At 40.6% G+C, this 16,795-nt stretch overlaps 1 protein-coding gene across 1 annotated transcript; it reads right to left on the bottom strand.

The window, feature by feature from the left end:
* Positions 1–4,668: 4,668 nt before the first annotated feature.
* LOC131255533 (receptor-like protein 7) lies at positions 4,669–8,113 on the bottom strand. The gene has a single exon (XM_058256267.1). The coding sequence runs from the start codon at positions 8,101–8,103 to the stop codon at positions 4,816–4,818; it is 3,288 nt and encodes a 1,095-aa protein (XP_058112250.1). The 5' UTR covers positions 8,104–8,113; the 3' UTR covers positions 4,669–4,815.
* Positions 8,114–16,795: the final 8,682 nt, after the last annotated feature.

Here is a 16,795-nt window from a genome sequence, read left to right as displayed (position 1 = left end):
CGCCATGGTTCCAATGCCACGACTTGCGCACCGATGCGATACCCAAGCCAGGAGTTGTGGGCCAGCATTTATTTTGAGGAAAACGTCACGCATTGCGAATTACGAGAGAATCTCTACCACCTTTCATATCAATCAATCAATTACAAGTCAAGTACACAACCCATCCTTCTCTTACACAAGCTTTACTCAAAGTCAACTCTCTCTCTCTCTCTCTCTCTCTCTCTCTCTCTCTCTCTCTCTCTCCACACATCCCTCTATCATCCAAAATTCAACCAAGCCCATACCCTCCATGTCATTGTTCTTACAACATCCATTCCTCCTATCATTTTCATCCCATCACCTTCTCTCTTCATCTCATTCTATTCTCTACCATCCCAAGCTTCCATGAGAGAAGCTCTAAGGAGAGAAAAGATCAAGGCCCACTTCCTACCCCCCTAATCTCTCATCTCCACCCTTCAATCCTTATCTTCTACCATTAAAGAGAGAGCTTAGGAGCTTAGCATTTCAAGGAGCCAAGAAGGAGCGAAATCGGTGGGTGTTTATTGGATTAGATTATGATTTTTGTGATGGACCAAGTGGGGCCTACTGATTGATGGTATGGATCCTATTTGAGACCCATCTTGATGTATGTATTGAAGCATGTATTTGAGGGGCCCATAGTGGTGGGGCCCCTCCATCTCACTATTCTCTCTCTTTTTTACTTGGTTTGATGGGCTGATCCAAAACCTTAGTGGACCACCTCGTGGACCCACCTTGATATGTACATTGTATGTTCTTCCTACCCAGCAGTGGGCCGCCCACTGTCCAGCAGCAGCGGCCCACCTTGCTGACTGGCCTGGACGAGGGAGAACACAAATGTCAGCTTGATCCAGCGATGGTGGGCCACCACGTAGACCCACCATGATAGATGTGTTTTATCCATGCCACCGTCCAGCAGGCCTTGGACGTGGGACCCATCTACACATGTGGCAGTCCACACGTCCAGCTGCTAGGGACGGTGGGTCCTCTTGAAGTATGTATTGTATATCCTCACCGTCCATTTGTTGGGACGGTGGGATTCCACCATGATGTAGGGGTTTTAATCCACTCCATTCATCGACGTGGGACCCACCTTGAATGTATAAATTGTATATCTAGACCGTCCGTCTGCTGCCAGCAGTAGACAGCTATTGTCTAGCGTTAGCAAGTTCGGTGGATCATGACGTATATGTTATATTCAAATCATCCATCCATTTGGTAGGTGGGGCCCACCATGATGTAGCGTTGTAACCACACCGTCAACAGTTGTAGCTGTTGTTGACATTAGCAAGTTCGTGGATCTAATCATGGGGTATGTGTTTCTCCACGCCGTCCATTGCCATGGGGCCAACCATGATGTACGTGCTTTACATCCACTCCGTCCATCCGGTACAGGGACATGGGTCCCACATGATTTATGTGTTTTACCGTCCGTCCATCTGGACGTGACCCACCTGAGGTATGGACTTCATCCACGCTGTTCATCCACCTTACAGCAGCAAGATAGCTGCTATAACAACGTCAGCAAGTTCTGTGGGTCCGTCTAAGATGTATGGGTCTTATCCACACCGTCCAGATGGCTAGATGGTGGGACCCACCGCTGATGTATATGTTCTATATCCACACCGTCTATCAGGTGAACCACATTGCAAAAATCAGTGGAGGATTGAACGTCCACCATTGAAACCGTTAGGGGTCACAAAAGTCTTGGATCAATATGAAATTTGTTTTTTTCTCTTAACTCAGGCCTTTGTGACCTTATAAACAGATTGGATGGAAAATAAATTAACATTATGGTGGCCCTGTGAATTGCTAATGGTGAAATCATTATCTCCACTTCTATTTGTGGTATGGTTCAGATGAACTTTTGATATGATTCATTTTTGGGTAATGCTCGATAATAATCTCTAAAAATAGATGTATGGTGTAGATATAATAAAATGAAAATATAATCTGTGGATCCTACCTTGATGTGATGTATATTGAGCCCATATGAGAGGCCCATTGTGATGTGTTTGAGGCCCATGGGTTGTGACCCATTGTGATGTATTCGAGGCCCATAGGACGTGGCCCATTATGATATATTTGAGGCCCATGAGTGAGGCCCAATGTGATGCACGTGAGGCCCTTTGTATGTGGCCCAATGAGATGTATGTGAGGCCTTTGTGTGAGACCCAATGTGATATATACAAGGCCCATTGTGATGTGTGATTCAACCATGATGTATGTAATGATGATTATGATGGGTCATGTCTTGGGAGCAATGATGGTTTGATGTCCACATTGCAAGAGTAATGATGATTAAATGTCCACATTGTAACTCTCCCTAGGGCACATTGATAGGCCTATTCTCACCTCTCATTAGTGGGTTAACCCAAACCGTTAGTCCCCCATGATTGTTAGGCCCATTCTTTATATGAGTAGACCGTCTAGGCTCATCCTTGTTATGAGAAGAGTACATCATCATCATATAACATGCTTAGTATAGCTTCACGATCCATGCTCATGCACATCATATGTATGCTTGATATGAGGAGTGATTGATCATCGCACATGCCATTAGGCGGATTACTATGGGACTCCCTAATAAGAGGAGTTGCTCACATGAGTGCGTGGTACGCGCAGGATTGGTGCATGACTGGATAGTATGATTTATGCATCTCGCATTTGTGTGATATAATTTCTTTACGCCCTAGTGACATTAAGGTCATAGCCTCCACAAGCATATCGTGGATGGCTGCATTGGACACCGAAAATACTGTTACTAGCATTGGGGCATCATAAATGTCCCTAGGTGAAAATTCGTAAACTCGATGGTACCAAAGGATGACTCCAACGTCGAGACCGAGTGGATACATGAGCACACGAGGGCCGCATACCAGTAGGCCACGTATCCCACTATGTCATGGTCGGTTGGAAATGGGTGTGACCTTACCCACCTGAGTGAGAGGAAAATATCTAGGTTGAGTTTGACTAGCTTGAGGAATGGGTCCGCTATCGATGAGCCGGGCCCAATATTGGTAGGTGGATAGTGAAGTCTCTTCAACTTACCTAGTGTGCTTGGACAAGGGCGACAAGCTGGCGTAGAGTGTACTAGACCCCAGTGATTCTTCGGAGTGAGATTTGTATTGATATTTGATGCTCTAGTGATGAGCTGCATTGATATGTGGATTCAGATGAGGATTGTTATGCTTGAGTTGCATCTCGCATCGCATATCCTTGGTATGGCCGACATCATTCACGCCTTACATCGCATGGCCTTGATATAACCGATATCATTCATGCCTTGCATCGTATAGCCTTGGTACGACTGATAGTATTCATGGATTCGCCAGCATATTCTGCATTAATCTGATATTGCATTCTGAGCATGCTTATATTGTGCACACACTCTAACCACCCTCTAAGATTTCTATAAGCTTATGTACGATTGATGCATGCAGGTGATGTCAGGACGCAGCCATAACTTAGTAGGAGTAGGAGCGTACAATCGAACTTCAGGAGTTTCCGTTATTATTATCATTGTATTTTCCTTTATGCACATTGTACCTTAAAGTTTTTGATCATAGTGGATTTTGTGATGGTGTCTTGGTTATTGTTCGTGGGTTATAGTTATGATTATGGTTATGCTTGTTACGAAATAAATTCATACTGAAAAATCCTTCTTGTAGGATCTCAGGATTGGAACCTGGTTTGTGCGTGCCGGGAGCTGAGAATGGGGTACTACGGAGGCTGTTGGCACCGGATTTGGTGATCGAAAATTTTGTGAGCCCAGTTTCCGAGTTTGGGGCGTGACAATACTTGCACGGTCCAATCAATTGTACTGGGTGTTTACTAGTTTTAGCAAACATAAAATGGATTACAATATGAAAATCAGATCAATTGGATGATCTAATCCATCCATATGTGGGACTTCTTTTTAATATTTATCTATAGCCAAACCATGGATGGGATGGTTAGGATTTTTTGATAAAATTGATTCTTTAGAACCCTAAGCAATAGATGATGGGCATAACAAATGTAAGGCTCGTTGCTGAATCGGCCTACCTTCTCATTAAATTATGTTGATTGTCCATTAAATAGTTATTGTTCTGATGACATGAATCATCTTATTGGTTGGTTTTTTTACATGGTGGTCTATGAAATATGTTTGGAACCTAATGCACAACCCATTTTGCTTAGTTAGATTGTCGAAGTCTCCCCTCACAAGTAGAAAACTACAAGTTATTGTGATATGGGAGTAGATGATCATTTCCACATAGTAACAAGTGATTACGCTTACACACTGCATACATAGATATGGGAAAGTGAAAGAACTCTACATGTGTGATCATTAATGAATACCGAGTATAAAAATATATAATAGGAAAAACACCTCTCTTCTTCATCTGAATGTTGGCTTAGCCCACATTTGTTCAGACTATTGGAAAGACAGAAGGGGGAAAAAGACTTTTAGCTAGGTAGGTTACATTGATTAGATCATCCACCTCATAAATTAGGTTATCATGTTGCTGAAGTAGGCTAAAATGTGAAAACAAACAAGACAGCTAAGAATTTATATATATATATATATATATATATATATATATATATATATATATATATATATATATATATATATATATATATATATATATATATATTGAGCACACCACCTGTAATTTTATTAATATGAAAATGGTTCTTTACAGCCACTAGGGCAGGTGCAAACACAAGAAACAACTGCCATACATCATATAGATCAAGCCAAACACAAATTACAAAAAAGGAGGAAATAACAAAAACCTTTTTTAATTGCTATTTAGAAAACACCATGGAAGGAAAAATCAAGGAAAGCATTCTATCAATAAATATATAGAATTCTCTCCTTCCATTCCTCCAAAGTGCTAGAGTCCAGAAAAGCATTCCCACTCCTACTCCATGTCCAACTCCAAATCCAATCCGCATTAATTCCCAATCGTATTTCCTTTCCAATTTTAATGTTGACAGAGCGGGCGGCGGTGTATCCTTTGCATCTTCGCATTTCCTTGACAGTGGAGGTCCACACAATCCTAAATTCTCTTTGAATGATTCGTTGCTAAATGTAAGAAACTGTTGACTTTGTGGTATCTTTCCAATGAGGAGGTTATGCGAAAGATTCAATACTGCAAGGAATGTTAGCTCTATTAGCTGCCAAGGGATCTCTCCTGACAATTTATTCTGTGAGAGATCCAATGACTCTAATTCCCTTAGGTTCTCAAATGATGTTGGAATTCTTCCTGTTAAACAGTTGTTGGACATATTGAGCACATGGAGCGACTTTAGAACTCCAATTGATTCTGAGATGTCTCCGTGAAATTTGTTCTTTGAGAGATCCACTACAGTGAAGGCAGTAAGGATCTTTACCAGTTCCATTTGCAGCCCTTTACTGACTAGAGACACTCTATTTTGATAATATGAATCATCGATCTTTTTTCCAAGGAACGAAGATTGGGATTTGTTTTCTTCCATCATTGCCTTCAAGCTCTTGAACATATTTGATGGCAACTTACCCTCGAAGCTATTGGAAGAGAGGTCGAGAATTTGTAACAATGGGAAGGAGTGATTTGTTAGAGGATGCCCAATGGTGCCGCGAAATTGATTGGATCTTAAGACGAGGATGCGCATTTGAGACAAAGCTTCCAACCATAAGGGGAAAGTGTCCTGTATCTGATTGTTTCCAAGGTTTAATAGCTCCAACATTTTGCAGTTAGCTAAAGACCTTGGTACTTGGCCTTCTAATTGATTTCGACTAAAATCAAGAGTTTGTATATTACATCCCTTTTTAAATGTCTGAGGCAAGGGTCCATTGAAAGCATTTCCTTGAAGATTTAATACAATAAGGGCATCGCCAATCTCACCCAAACACGGTGGAATCTGACCACGGAAGCGATTGTCAGATAAATCAAGGACTAATAGGAATATTGCATTGCAAACTGACAGAGGGATTTCTCCAACGAGGCTATTGTTTGAAACTGAAAAGAAAACGATGGAGGGTGATGGAATGGGAAGTGAGCCTTCAAGTATGTTGGAGCTAAGGTCAAGATAAAGCAAGGCACTTGACAAAAGATGGGGAGATGGTGATTCTATTCCCTGCAGAGCATTGTGAGAAAGATTTAAAGAGCTTAAAGTCCCATTCCCAACCTCCCATATCCATTTCGGTATTTCACCACTAATTTTATTGTTAGAAAGGTCCAATACCCCCAACCGTTCTTGATTTCTCAAGAAATTTGGAAATGTACTAATGTTACAAGACCGCAACCCCAACAATGCAAACTGGGGGGTGGAAACAAATGTAGAATTAACACCACCATCCTGGATTGACAGGTTGTTATCTGAAAGTTCCAGATTGTAAAGTTTTTTGAGGTTTTGAAATAAACCTATCTGCACAACACCACTGAAATTGTTGGAAGAAACATCAAGTACTTGAACCCTTGTAAGTTGGAAGATAGATCTCGGTATCATCCCCTGCAAGTTGTTGTCCTGCAAATAGATGATCTGCAGCTGTGAAGAAGAGGCATTGTGGAACTCGCCAAGTTGACCGCTGAATTGATTAATTGAGAGACCCAACATTTGTAATGATTGGATGGAAAACAAAGATGACGGAATGCTCCCATTAAGCAAATTATTCCATAACATGATCTCTTGGAGATTCTGAAGTTGGTTTCCACAGGAAGGAATTGGGCCGTACAATCTGTTGTTTGAAAGATCCAAGTACTGCAGTTTGGTAAGGTTACAAAGTGAGGATGGTAATGATCCAGACAAGTTGCAACTGCTGAGGTCTAATCGAGTCAAGAACAAGAGATTATTGAGCGAATCTGGTAACTTTCCTGAAAATCCCGTGCTTGATAGGATCAATTGCTGCAGAGTATTGTTTTGAGGGAATTCTGGCAAATAGACGGTCAGAAGTGGATTGTTTGAAATGTCAAGGAATTGAAGGGTTGGCAGCTGGAAAATGCTCTCGGGGAATTTTCCATACAATTCACAACCTTCAAGGCGGAGTGATGTCAAGGAAGAGAAGTTCCCTATGCCATCGGGCACTGAAGAGGAGAGAGTGTTTTCACTGAGGTCGAGTTCAGATAACAAATGGAGCTGTGAAAGGGAAGAACGGATGGAGCCTAAAAGACCACAATCTTTTAAGATCAACCTGCGGAGTCTCCTTGGGAAGATGGGCACTGTAGAGGAGAGATTGTTAAAGCTGAGGTCGAGTTCAGATAAGAAATGGAGCTGTGAAAGGGGATAATGAATGGAGCCTGAAAGACCACAATCTTGTAATATCAACTTGCGGAGCCTCCCAGTGAAGCTGGGCACTGCAGAGGAGAGATTGTTAAAGCTGAGGTCGAGTTCAGATAAGAAATGGAGCTGTGAAACGGAAGAATAGATGGAGTCTGAAAGACCACAATTTTGTAGGCTCAACTTGCGAAGACGAGGGAGTGGCAAGAATAAGGCCTGGCCCCACTCACTACCTGGCGCTAAGATGTCCACCCTGTCGAGATAGAGTTCTCTCAGACTCGACAGGTTTTGGACGAGTGCTCCCATGCTTGGGTTTTCGAGTTTCAGGTTTTCAATGTACGGACCATCGAAATATCCATTGTAAGATAGATCGAGAGAAACCAAAGTGGTCAAGCGGGAGATTTCCAGGGGGATTTGGCCATAAAACCTCAAATGAGAGAGGTTGAGATGGGTTAAACTAGTGAGCTGCTCAAAACCAGAAGGGATTGTAGAGCCATCAAACTCATTGTAAGCGAGGTTGAGCTTCCGCAGGCTCCGAAGACGAAAGAGACTTTCAGAATCAATCCGACCGGAGATATAGAGGCTACTGAGATCGAGGCTCATCACGTGACCAGTGGCTCCATCACATGTGATGCCTTCCCAAGAGCAGCAATCGGTATTGTTTGAATTCCAAGAGGGGAGAGTAGAGAGGGTGGAATCAGTGAAGTTAAAACCATGCTTGAGGTGGAGCAAAGCAGAGAAGTGATGATGGTTGCATTGTTGGGTTGCAAATACAAGAGAAGGGAGAAGGAAGAGGATGAGGAACAATGGGTTTATAGAAGAGAGGAGAGCCATTGGTTATCGGGATTTGGGATGTGGAGGAAGAGAAAGCGTAGGGTCTATTTATAGCTAAAGTAAAGAGCTTTTACTAACGACTCGCACGTATGAATATGGGAGACCCCCGCCTGTTCCGGAAGCCGATTAGGTACTACCCTCGCCTGTTACGATCTCGAGACTGGCTGGGCTTCGAGCGGCGTCCGTGATGTATTAACTTCATCCACACCGTCCATTCATTTCTGAATATCAATCTAAATTGTGAGAGAAAAAATTAGACAGATCCAACAATCAAGTGGACCACACAGTGGGGATTAAATCACTACCGTTGAAAAATTGTTGGGGACCATAGAAGTTTCGGATCAAGATGATATTTGGTTTTTCACTTCATCCATGTGCATTTGACCATGTCAACAGGTTGGATGGCAAATAAACAACACGGTGGGCTAAGATGGTTTCAGGGACGGGCGTCCTTAGCACGTCTGCTTCCTCATAGTGTGGTCCACTTAAGCTTTGGATGCCTTATATTTAGGCTAATAATTTAAAATGATATGAAAAAATGGATAAACGATGTAGATAAAATCTATACGTAAGGGCGGCCCCTCAGCGCATGTCCGAGCTTGGAACAGGCCGGAGTAGTCATCAAAGGAAGAGATAGCGTTGCGGATGGGCAGCTGCGACCCGAGAACCACTGTGTGGGTGCGAACCTGACCGTAGGGCCCTCCATCTGGTTTTCTGGCTTATTATAGGGCATGGTCTCAAAATTGAAGCAGATAAAAATTTCAGGTGGACCACAACACAGGAAACAACGGCCACTGATCATTAAAAATCTTGTGTGCTGCAAAAGTTTTGAATCAAGTTAGATATTTGTTTTTTCATTTCGTGGAGTTCCGCGTGATCTTATTAACAGGTTAGATGGTCAATTGGACCTTAGAAAGTTTTTAACGGTGGCTGTTAAATGACCTCTGTTTGTGGTGGTGTGGTCCACTTGAAATTTATATCTGCTTCATGTTTTGGACATGCCCTAAATGAGATGTGAAGAGTTATTGAAAGCATGAATGTAAGGCACATACATTACAGTAGGCCACATGGATAGGAATCAACCGACCTTGATGGACCCATTGTTCCACCCAAGCCTCGCCCGAGAAAACTCTATGTGGGGTGTGGACGTCACCAAGTTCTATGGGGCTGCTGTGATGTTGGTGTTATTGTATATTCAGGCAGTCCGTCAATTTTCCAAGATAATTTTAAGGCATGTCCAAAAATGACGAAGTTCCAAAGCTATGGTGGACCACACCAGAAAGCAGTGGAGATTAAATGTTTACCATTGAAAAATTCTTGGGTACATAAAAGTTTTGGATCATGCTGTTATTTGTGTTTTCCATTTATTTAGATTAATGTGACTTTTTTTTTTTATTATTTATTTTTTTAAGGCCAATGCCATCCTTGATGCAATCCCACTGTTGTTACTTATAATATGTATGATTAATGTGACCTTATGAACATGTTAGATGGTAAATAAATATTATGGTAAGCCCTTAGTAAAGTTTCAACAGTGGGCATCGCTGTCCCTACCTTCTAATGTGGATATAATACCTCCATTATGGTGGACACAAGGTGGTTTCAGACGGAGCATTTTTCTACCCACCTTTTCTTGTTGTGCAGTGTACTGTAGTTTTAAGTCTGCCTCGTTTTAGACTCATGTTCTAACAGGGTCTGAAAAGACTGATGGACAAGGTGGATTTCTAATGAATATCACAATCCGCACCACCTACCTTCCGAGCATATGAACTTCCTGTCACATCCGGGTCCTGAATTCTGATATTCAGATGGGCCTGATTCTTTTAAGCAACGCATCTGCGCCATCATGATTATCTGATGAGCAGCCAGCCTAACAAAGATGAGAACCTTTCATCAGGCGGTCACAACTTTATATTCGCCCTTGTCTGACAAATCAGGCCCAGACGTGAGCCAAGATGTGAAGGATTTATGGTCACCACATTGTGTATACAAATGTGGGCCGATTCTTTGAGTCAAGGCATCTTAAGATGCGGATGGCCTATTAAGCAGTTCCAATCTCACATGCGAACCTTTTTCTTCACTCGTGCATTGAGTTTCGAGAAAAAGTGCACTTGTTGGAACAAATGAATGCATGCATGCAAGCATAGAGATGATCTTTTGCCATCCGTTTGTTTCGTGTACCATGGCCCACATGATACATTGACTGATTTGATATTTCCTTTGGGCCAAGGCATATATACAGTGGGGCCCACCGATCTATGGTGGAGGCATGTGAGGTGCATGACATGGTGGGCCCGCTTCCCCTTATCCATGATGTGATGGGGAAGGCTTGGGCCTTCTAGATGAATGGGATGAACTTTGCCCTATTTCCAAACAGTGATATATATATATATATATATATACATACACACACACACACTTTTTTACCTTATTGTTCATGATCAACTGATTACTTAAGTGAAGAAAAGAACCGGAATCATTGATAGTGACCATTCAAGAAAGTTGGCATAAAGTGTCCCACTGCCCATTTCTATCATACCAACACCATGAAAATTTACAGCAATTTCATATGGGCCCCAACAAAAAGATATCGGGACGCACAAAAATTGAAAAACCATGAACAACCAACACACCTCATTTCAGGCTACCCGGGGGAGAATAATCCCCAGGGCAAGCCTATCATATAAAAGCTAAAAACAGACAACAAAACTGAGAAATCAGTAGCACGCGGCAGGATATTGTTGCCTTGCATGATGACACTACAACAAAAAGTGGTATAAACGGCATTTACGCTGCACGTTTATCGGCGGTAATGAAGACCCAACGACGGATATCGTACCATATTAAAAAAAAAAAAACTCTCTCACATATCTCTCTCTCTCTCTCTCTCTCTCTCTCTCTCTCTCTCTTATACCATATTAAAAAAAAAAAAACTCTCTCACATCTCTCTCTCTCTCTCTCTCTCTCTCTCTCTCTCTCTCTGCAACTCCACTAATCTCCTATTTCCTACCCGTCTCTCTCTCTCTCTCTCTCTCTCTCTCTCTCTCTCTCTCTCTCTCTGCAACTCCACGACTTTCTCCTTCTCTCTCTCCTCTTTCTCTCTCACGGCTGCTTTGGGATCTCTCCGTAGTATCTAGATCTGCTACTCTCTTGTTTCATAGGGTTTTGGATCTGTTTTCTACACTCTGGTGCAGTTCGGTCTTCTGCTGCTGGTGAATCTCAGATTCTCAGGTATAATCTATTTTAAAATACTTGATTAGGAATATGTTTTGTTAAATACAAATCCCTAATTAGGGATTTGCGTTGTAGAATCCATTTTTAGGGATTTGCATTGTCGAATCCATTTTTAGGGATTTGCATGGTCTAATCCCTAATTTAGAAGTGCTTATTACATCTGCAGATTCTCAAATCAGGGTTGTTGATGGTGTTGATCTGATTCACAAGTTCAAAGGTATTAGCTAAAACCTTCATATATATATAGATAGGGTCTGCATTTTGGAAGATTAGAATGAGAAAATGGTTTTTTTTTTTTTTTTTTCATTTGAATTTGCATTCTCCATACGCACACAGCGCCCTACCCATCTGCACGTGGGCACATGCATGAGAGGTCCGGATTCTGCATCCAGTGGACCACACTGATTAGATCGTATTCCAGGGCCCACGATTCTACCTTGAAAATTAGGTTGTTCTGCTCCTCAGGCGTGGAAATATAATCAGGGTACTTGATGTTTTCTGGATCTATGATTGTCTCTGTTTTTCCTTTTCATCCCTCTTTTTTGTTACTTTGATTGTATTGTGTTTGTTTGTTTATTTGTTTGTTTTTATTTTTATTTTTTTGTGCATAAAAGGGCAATACTTGTTTTTGCTCAGAAAAACCAACCATTTCATAGTAGAATATGTATGATGTTCGTCTGAGAAATGGCTAGTTATATATATATATATAACTGCATTGCAATAAATCAAGCTGATAAAGAAGGAACTGAACATTGTGGAACTGGGCCCCATATCTGCTGCTATGACCTTTAAAATTATTTGGTACACAACTCGAATTGCATGGAATTGCAACTTGGGCTTCCACCATTACTATGAATTAGAATGGTGCCATGCCAATTTGGAAATTCACTCTTTATTTATCTCAATACAATATAATTGAGCATCCAAACATGCCACTGTGGCTACAAATCCATCTGCATCAGATACTTGTGAGTTTGGGTGTGAAACCATTTGCTTCAGATACTTGTACTATTCAAGATTTTAAGGGGATTAGATAATATATATTTGGCTCTTGGTTTGTTTAACCTGCATTCTTTTTTGTTCGTCACAACATGAAATACTCATCCTTCTCAAAGGGGATACGACCTCTAGATATGACCTCTTTACATTAATCTTGTAGGTGAACTGTCGCCATGAAAATATGTTGATGCATTTGTGGAGCAGGCATGCCTGGCTAATAAAACATGTGGATGATGTATGTTTTTTTTTGTCATTATAGATTCTTTTCAAGTATCATCCTACGAAGAGCTTTGCAGCAAATGACATGTTTGGTTTCTCTGTTCGGACCAGGCAAAGTTAAATTGGCTTTGGGTTTTCTGATTTCTGTACCATTAAAAAGAAAAAAAAAGATGCACACATTATGAGTATATTAATGTGTATTTTGTATTGGATTGTACTTGCCTGCAAACAGTACCTTTCAAAATGTAGCATATCACAATATGGTAGCTTGTATTCTATATATTTCATTCAAATGCCTGTATCTCACTTTTGCTCTCACCTTTTCTAATTTGGGATCTACCTTAACTGTTGTTTGCAAATTCAAAATGCAAGAGGTACTTCCACAACCAGCTGAAGCTGTCAAAGCTTTCCTGGACCATGTATAGGAAGCAACATAAGGAGGTGATATTCATTTTATTTCTCTAATTTTGCTTGAGATGGGCCTTCTTGCTTTTTGTTGTGCAATTTTGTCAAGTGGTTTTACCCATTGATTGGGTGGTGGAAATTAAACTTTGATGGTTTCTCAATGAGGCAACCTAGCACAATACTAGATTGGAGTCTTAGTACATGATAGAGGCCAAAATTGAATGTTCTTTTTGGGTGATGCTTTGGAAGCATTGTTGAAGTTTTCAGCTTCCAACTGCTTCTGTATTCCCATTGGAATTTCAAACTTTGATCATCAATGTGGGAATTCAAATGTGTCAACTTAGTGAGTTCTAGATTTATGCTCATGACAATCATGTTTATAGTAGATTTTAGTCATTTTCACTTTCATGTTTGTGAAGATTCTCAATTTGAATTAGTCACATGCTGTTATAAATTCTTCAATCATTTAGGAACTGCTATAGGATGAGGGTGGCAAAAGACCAGTGCTCTCATTAACCTTGGAGCTTTCTACATTGTGGGAATTCCAACTGTTGTTCTCTTTGCTCGTCTTCCATTTTGGAGGAAAGGTGAGCTTTCATCTTTCATGGCTACACCCTTCTTGTAAAGGTTTGCTAATTCAATAGACAACAGACATTCCAACACATGAGAATGTGGCATACATGTGCTACATCTAAGCTGTGCATCAGGTAGACCACCCCAATATGATCTTTTGTGGACCTACTATAGTTTGTATCCGTTTTCTCTTCACTAAGTCATTTTATTACATTTTTTTTTTCGTTGCAGGGAGTGTTTAGCAAAGTAAAGTCAGCAGCTATGGTGGATACTCACAATCTCATGTTCAGGTGAGATATGGTTGCCTTGCATGTTTGTGTGCGTATGTGCTGTTAACTTGAAAAAAATAAAGAAGCTTTGTGTTTCATGTGCATGTTTTCATGGGGAATTTTCTTTGAAGATGAGTCCTTGCTTCACCAAATGGGTTGTTGTATATCATCTTTAAAATTTTAAAATCCCATGAAGTACCTTTGGTTTCAATGCAGACACTTCATTGGTGCCAGCAAAGAACTGGAAGTTTATTATGTTTTTTTATTCCTTGTGTTGAAGAGTTGTTATTATGCAGGTAATGCTTATGTTGCATTATCTTGGATGGATGCGTACTATGTTTCCTTATACTTCAATCAGTTGCCCTTGATTATGTTATACCTTCATGTGCAAAGTTGAAGTTTACAATGTGTGGAGCATATTTTAGTAATTATTTTTCTGCTTACAGTGAATATGTTATTTGATGCTTTTTTTAATACCAGTGAATATTCTTTTTGTCCAGATTTCCATCATTATTTAACTGCACAAATGCGGCCAATGGGAAGCTCGTATGGGGCAGTTCCTTGGCAAGAAGTGAGAGTCCCTGGATCCAATTCATCTTTATAGACAATCATCTCTTAGATGAAGATTTTTTTGGTGCATGGTTCAGTCTCATCATCTTGAACCTGAAATTGGGTTTTGGAACTTGTAACCAGGGTCTTTTAGCTCCTTTGCATTTTGTTTGCTGATTCTCACTATATTTTAGCTTCTCCTCTTCTTTTTTTCTGCTTTCATGAGACAGATTTCCAGATCTTGCAGACCTTTTGTACGAGGACAGGTCTCAGCAGAAACAATGATTGGTCTTAGCTAGTGAAAGCAGTAAATGCGCACAAATTTCCAAGCTTTGCTGAAGTTTCCCACATATGTCACATGTGCCCCAATTGAGTTTTACTCATTCCCCATTTTAGGTATTTAACGTCAACAAACAGAATAGTTAGCTACTCCAAGACAACATTACTTAGTGTATTCAAGACAATGCAAAAGAAAAGAAGAAGAAGAAGAAGAAGAAACTTTCTCTATATTCTTCATTTCATTTTTCTGATATTCAGTTGTAGTAAACTGAAATTCCTGCAGATTTGTAGACTTGATGCAAGGATCAGGCAGAACCTTGCTGCCATGCACCGAGATCTTGGAATGTGTTCTACAAAGATCCTCTTGAATAGTATAGGTTTATCTTCAGTATGATGTGTGGCCCACCTGATGAGTGGACCAGCCTATTGGTTGGCCACTGCATGTTTCATGATAGGCCCTACCTGATGAAGGGCCTGGATCTCTTGTATTGCACCACGTGTTGTGCAAAGCTCCTCTTCAAAAGTCTCACTTGGATCTCCTTTTCTTTGCTTTCTTTGAAGTCTTATTCTGTCTAAAATGTGAGTATGTTGTTCCTGTGGTGGATCTGTTGTACAGATAACCAAGGCTGGCGAGATTGGGTCTTCCACTATGCCCCACAAAGTCAATCCGATTGATTTCGAAAACAGTGAGGGTAACCTGTTTGTAGCTAATGGAACTCTAAACAACCTGAGCATGAAGTTACCCATTTCACGTTGGCAGGTAATATAGTTCCATTTGCATTTCGTTTCTTTTCTTTTCTTTTGTAGTTCTTTCACTCTTTGGTGTTGGTCTTCTTATAAAGAAGAGAGTCTTGATCTGGGCTTGTTGAGCCCAACCCTTGCAATGGGTTTTCTGTTCCTACTATCTGAACTAATGGTAGGTGCATCTGGAAGTTCCCCATTTATGGTGAGGTGGATATGCTCCATCCTAGCTGCAAGTTGTAGCAACTATTAGCACTTACAATCTAGAGTGGTAAGGTTGGTAAATGGGAGGCTAACATTGTTCCCATTTCCTTCTCCATGGAAAACAGATGGCAGATTTGTTCTGCTGGAATAGTAGAACAAATCCTTATTTCACCAAACTTCCAAATGGTCTTTAAAGCCGTGATAAATGGAGGGCATCATGTTTATATTGAAACAGCGATAGCAGTGAGTCTTCTCATTTGGCAAGAGGGATATCAATGGTCATGTTTAATTTTCTCATTATTTTGTATGCTATTGCCAGCGAGACCTCACAGATTCACAGGTTCTGATATGAGGCATGCCATGGCGGCTTCTGCTTTAGATGGAAGTAATAGGTATGGTTCTATTGATGGCATGCTTACTGTTTGACATTAATCACTTGAAATCCTTGTTTACCATGTATTGATTGATGCGGTGATGTTGAATATGTTTCCTTTTCCTTCCATCTATTTTTATTTTCGTAAATGAGAAGTGTCAACCTAACTTCGATACATGCTCGGTAGATTAAATCTTTCTGAGGGAAAATGGTGTCAGCCCTATGCTTTTGGGGGTGTAAAACAATGTAAGAACATCATTAAATTGGCTCCAGTTGAAAGTCTAATAAATTTATTTTTCGACCAGCCTAACATCATGTAATTCTAATACTATTTGAATGACTTAGAACCATTTGGTTCTTTGGTGGAAAGCTTTTAGCCCTTTAGTGAAATTGGTGGGAGCTGCTTTGATGGTTTTGTTCATCTTTTCTAGTACAAAAGTGGAAGCAGATGGATCAAATCACAAGTATAAGCCCTTTGTATGCAAACAAAGTGGGTCTTTTTCACAATCCAAGGTAATCTTTCTTTTTTTTTTTTTTAATTTTTTCTTTTTGGGTCTTTTGAAAATTATGTAGAACTGTATTTATCTTGTTCTCTTGTCCCAAGACAATTTTTAATAATTTTTTTTTCTTTTATAGACCCCACACTATAAGTAGAGTAACATTGTAACCATGGTTATGCCATTGATGGGAAGCCACGTAAAGCGCCGAAAAACCAACTTCCATGGAGCAGCTAAGGACTAGCCTGGTTTTGGCTATCATAGGAGCAATTTTCAAAGGGCTAATGGTCGGTGATCCACTCTTCTCGTTGCATACAAGTGGGGCAATCCAGAGTTCAAATCACTTCAGC

Source organism: Magnolia sinica, chromosome 9, assembly GCF_029962835.1.
Source record: "Magnolia sinica isolate HGM2019 chromosome 9, MsV1, whole genome shotgun sequence".
Lineage (NCBI taxonomy): Eukaryota > Viridiplantae > Streptophyta > Magnoliopsida > Magnoliales > Magnoliaceae > Magnolia > Magnolia sinica.
The sequence above is the reverse complement of the archived record's forward strand: the minus strand, read 5'-3'. Positions and strand labels throughout refer to the sequence as shown.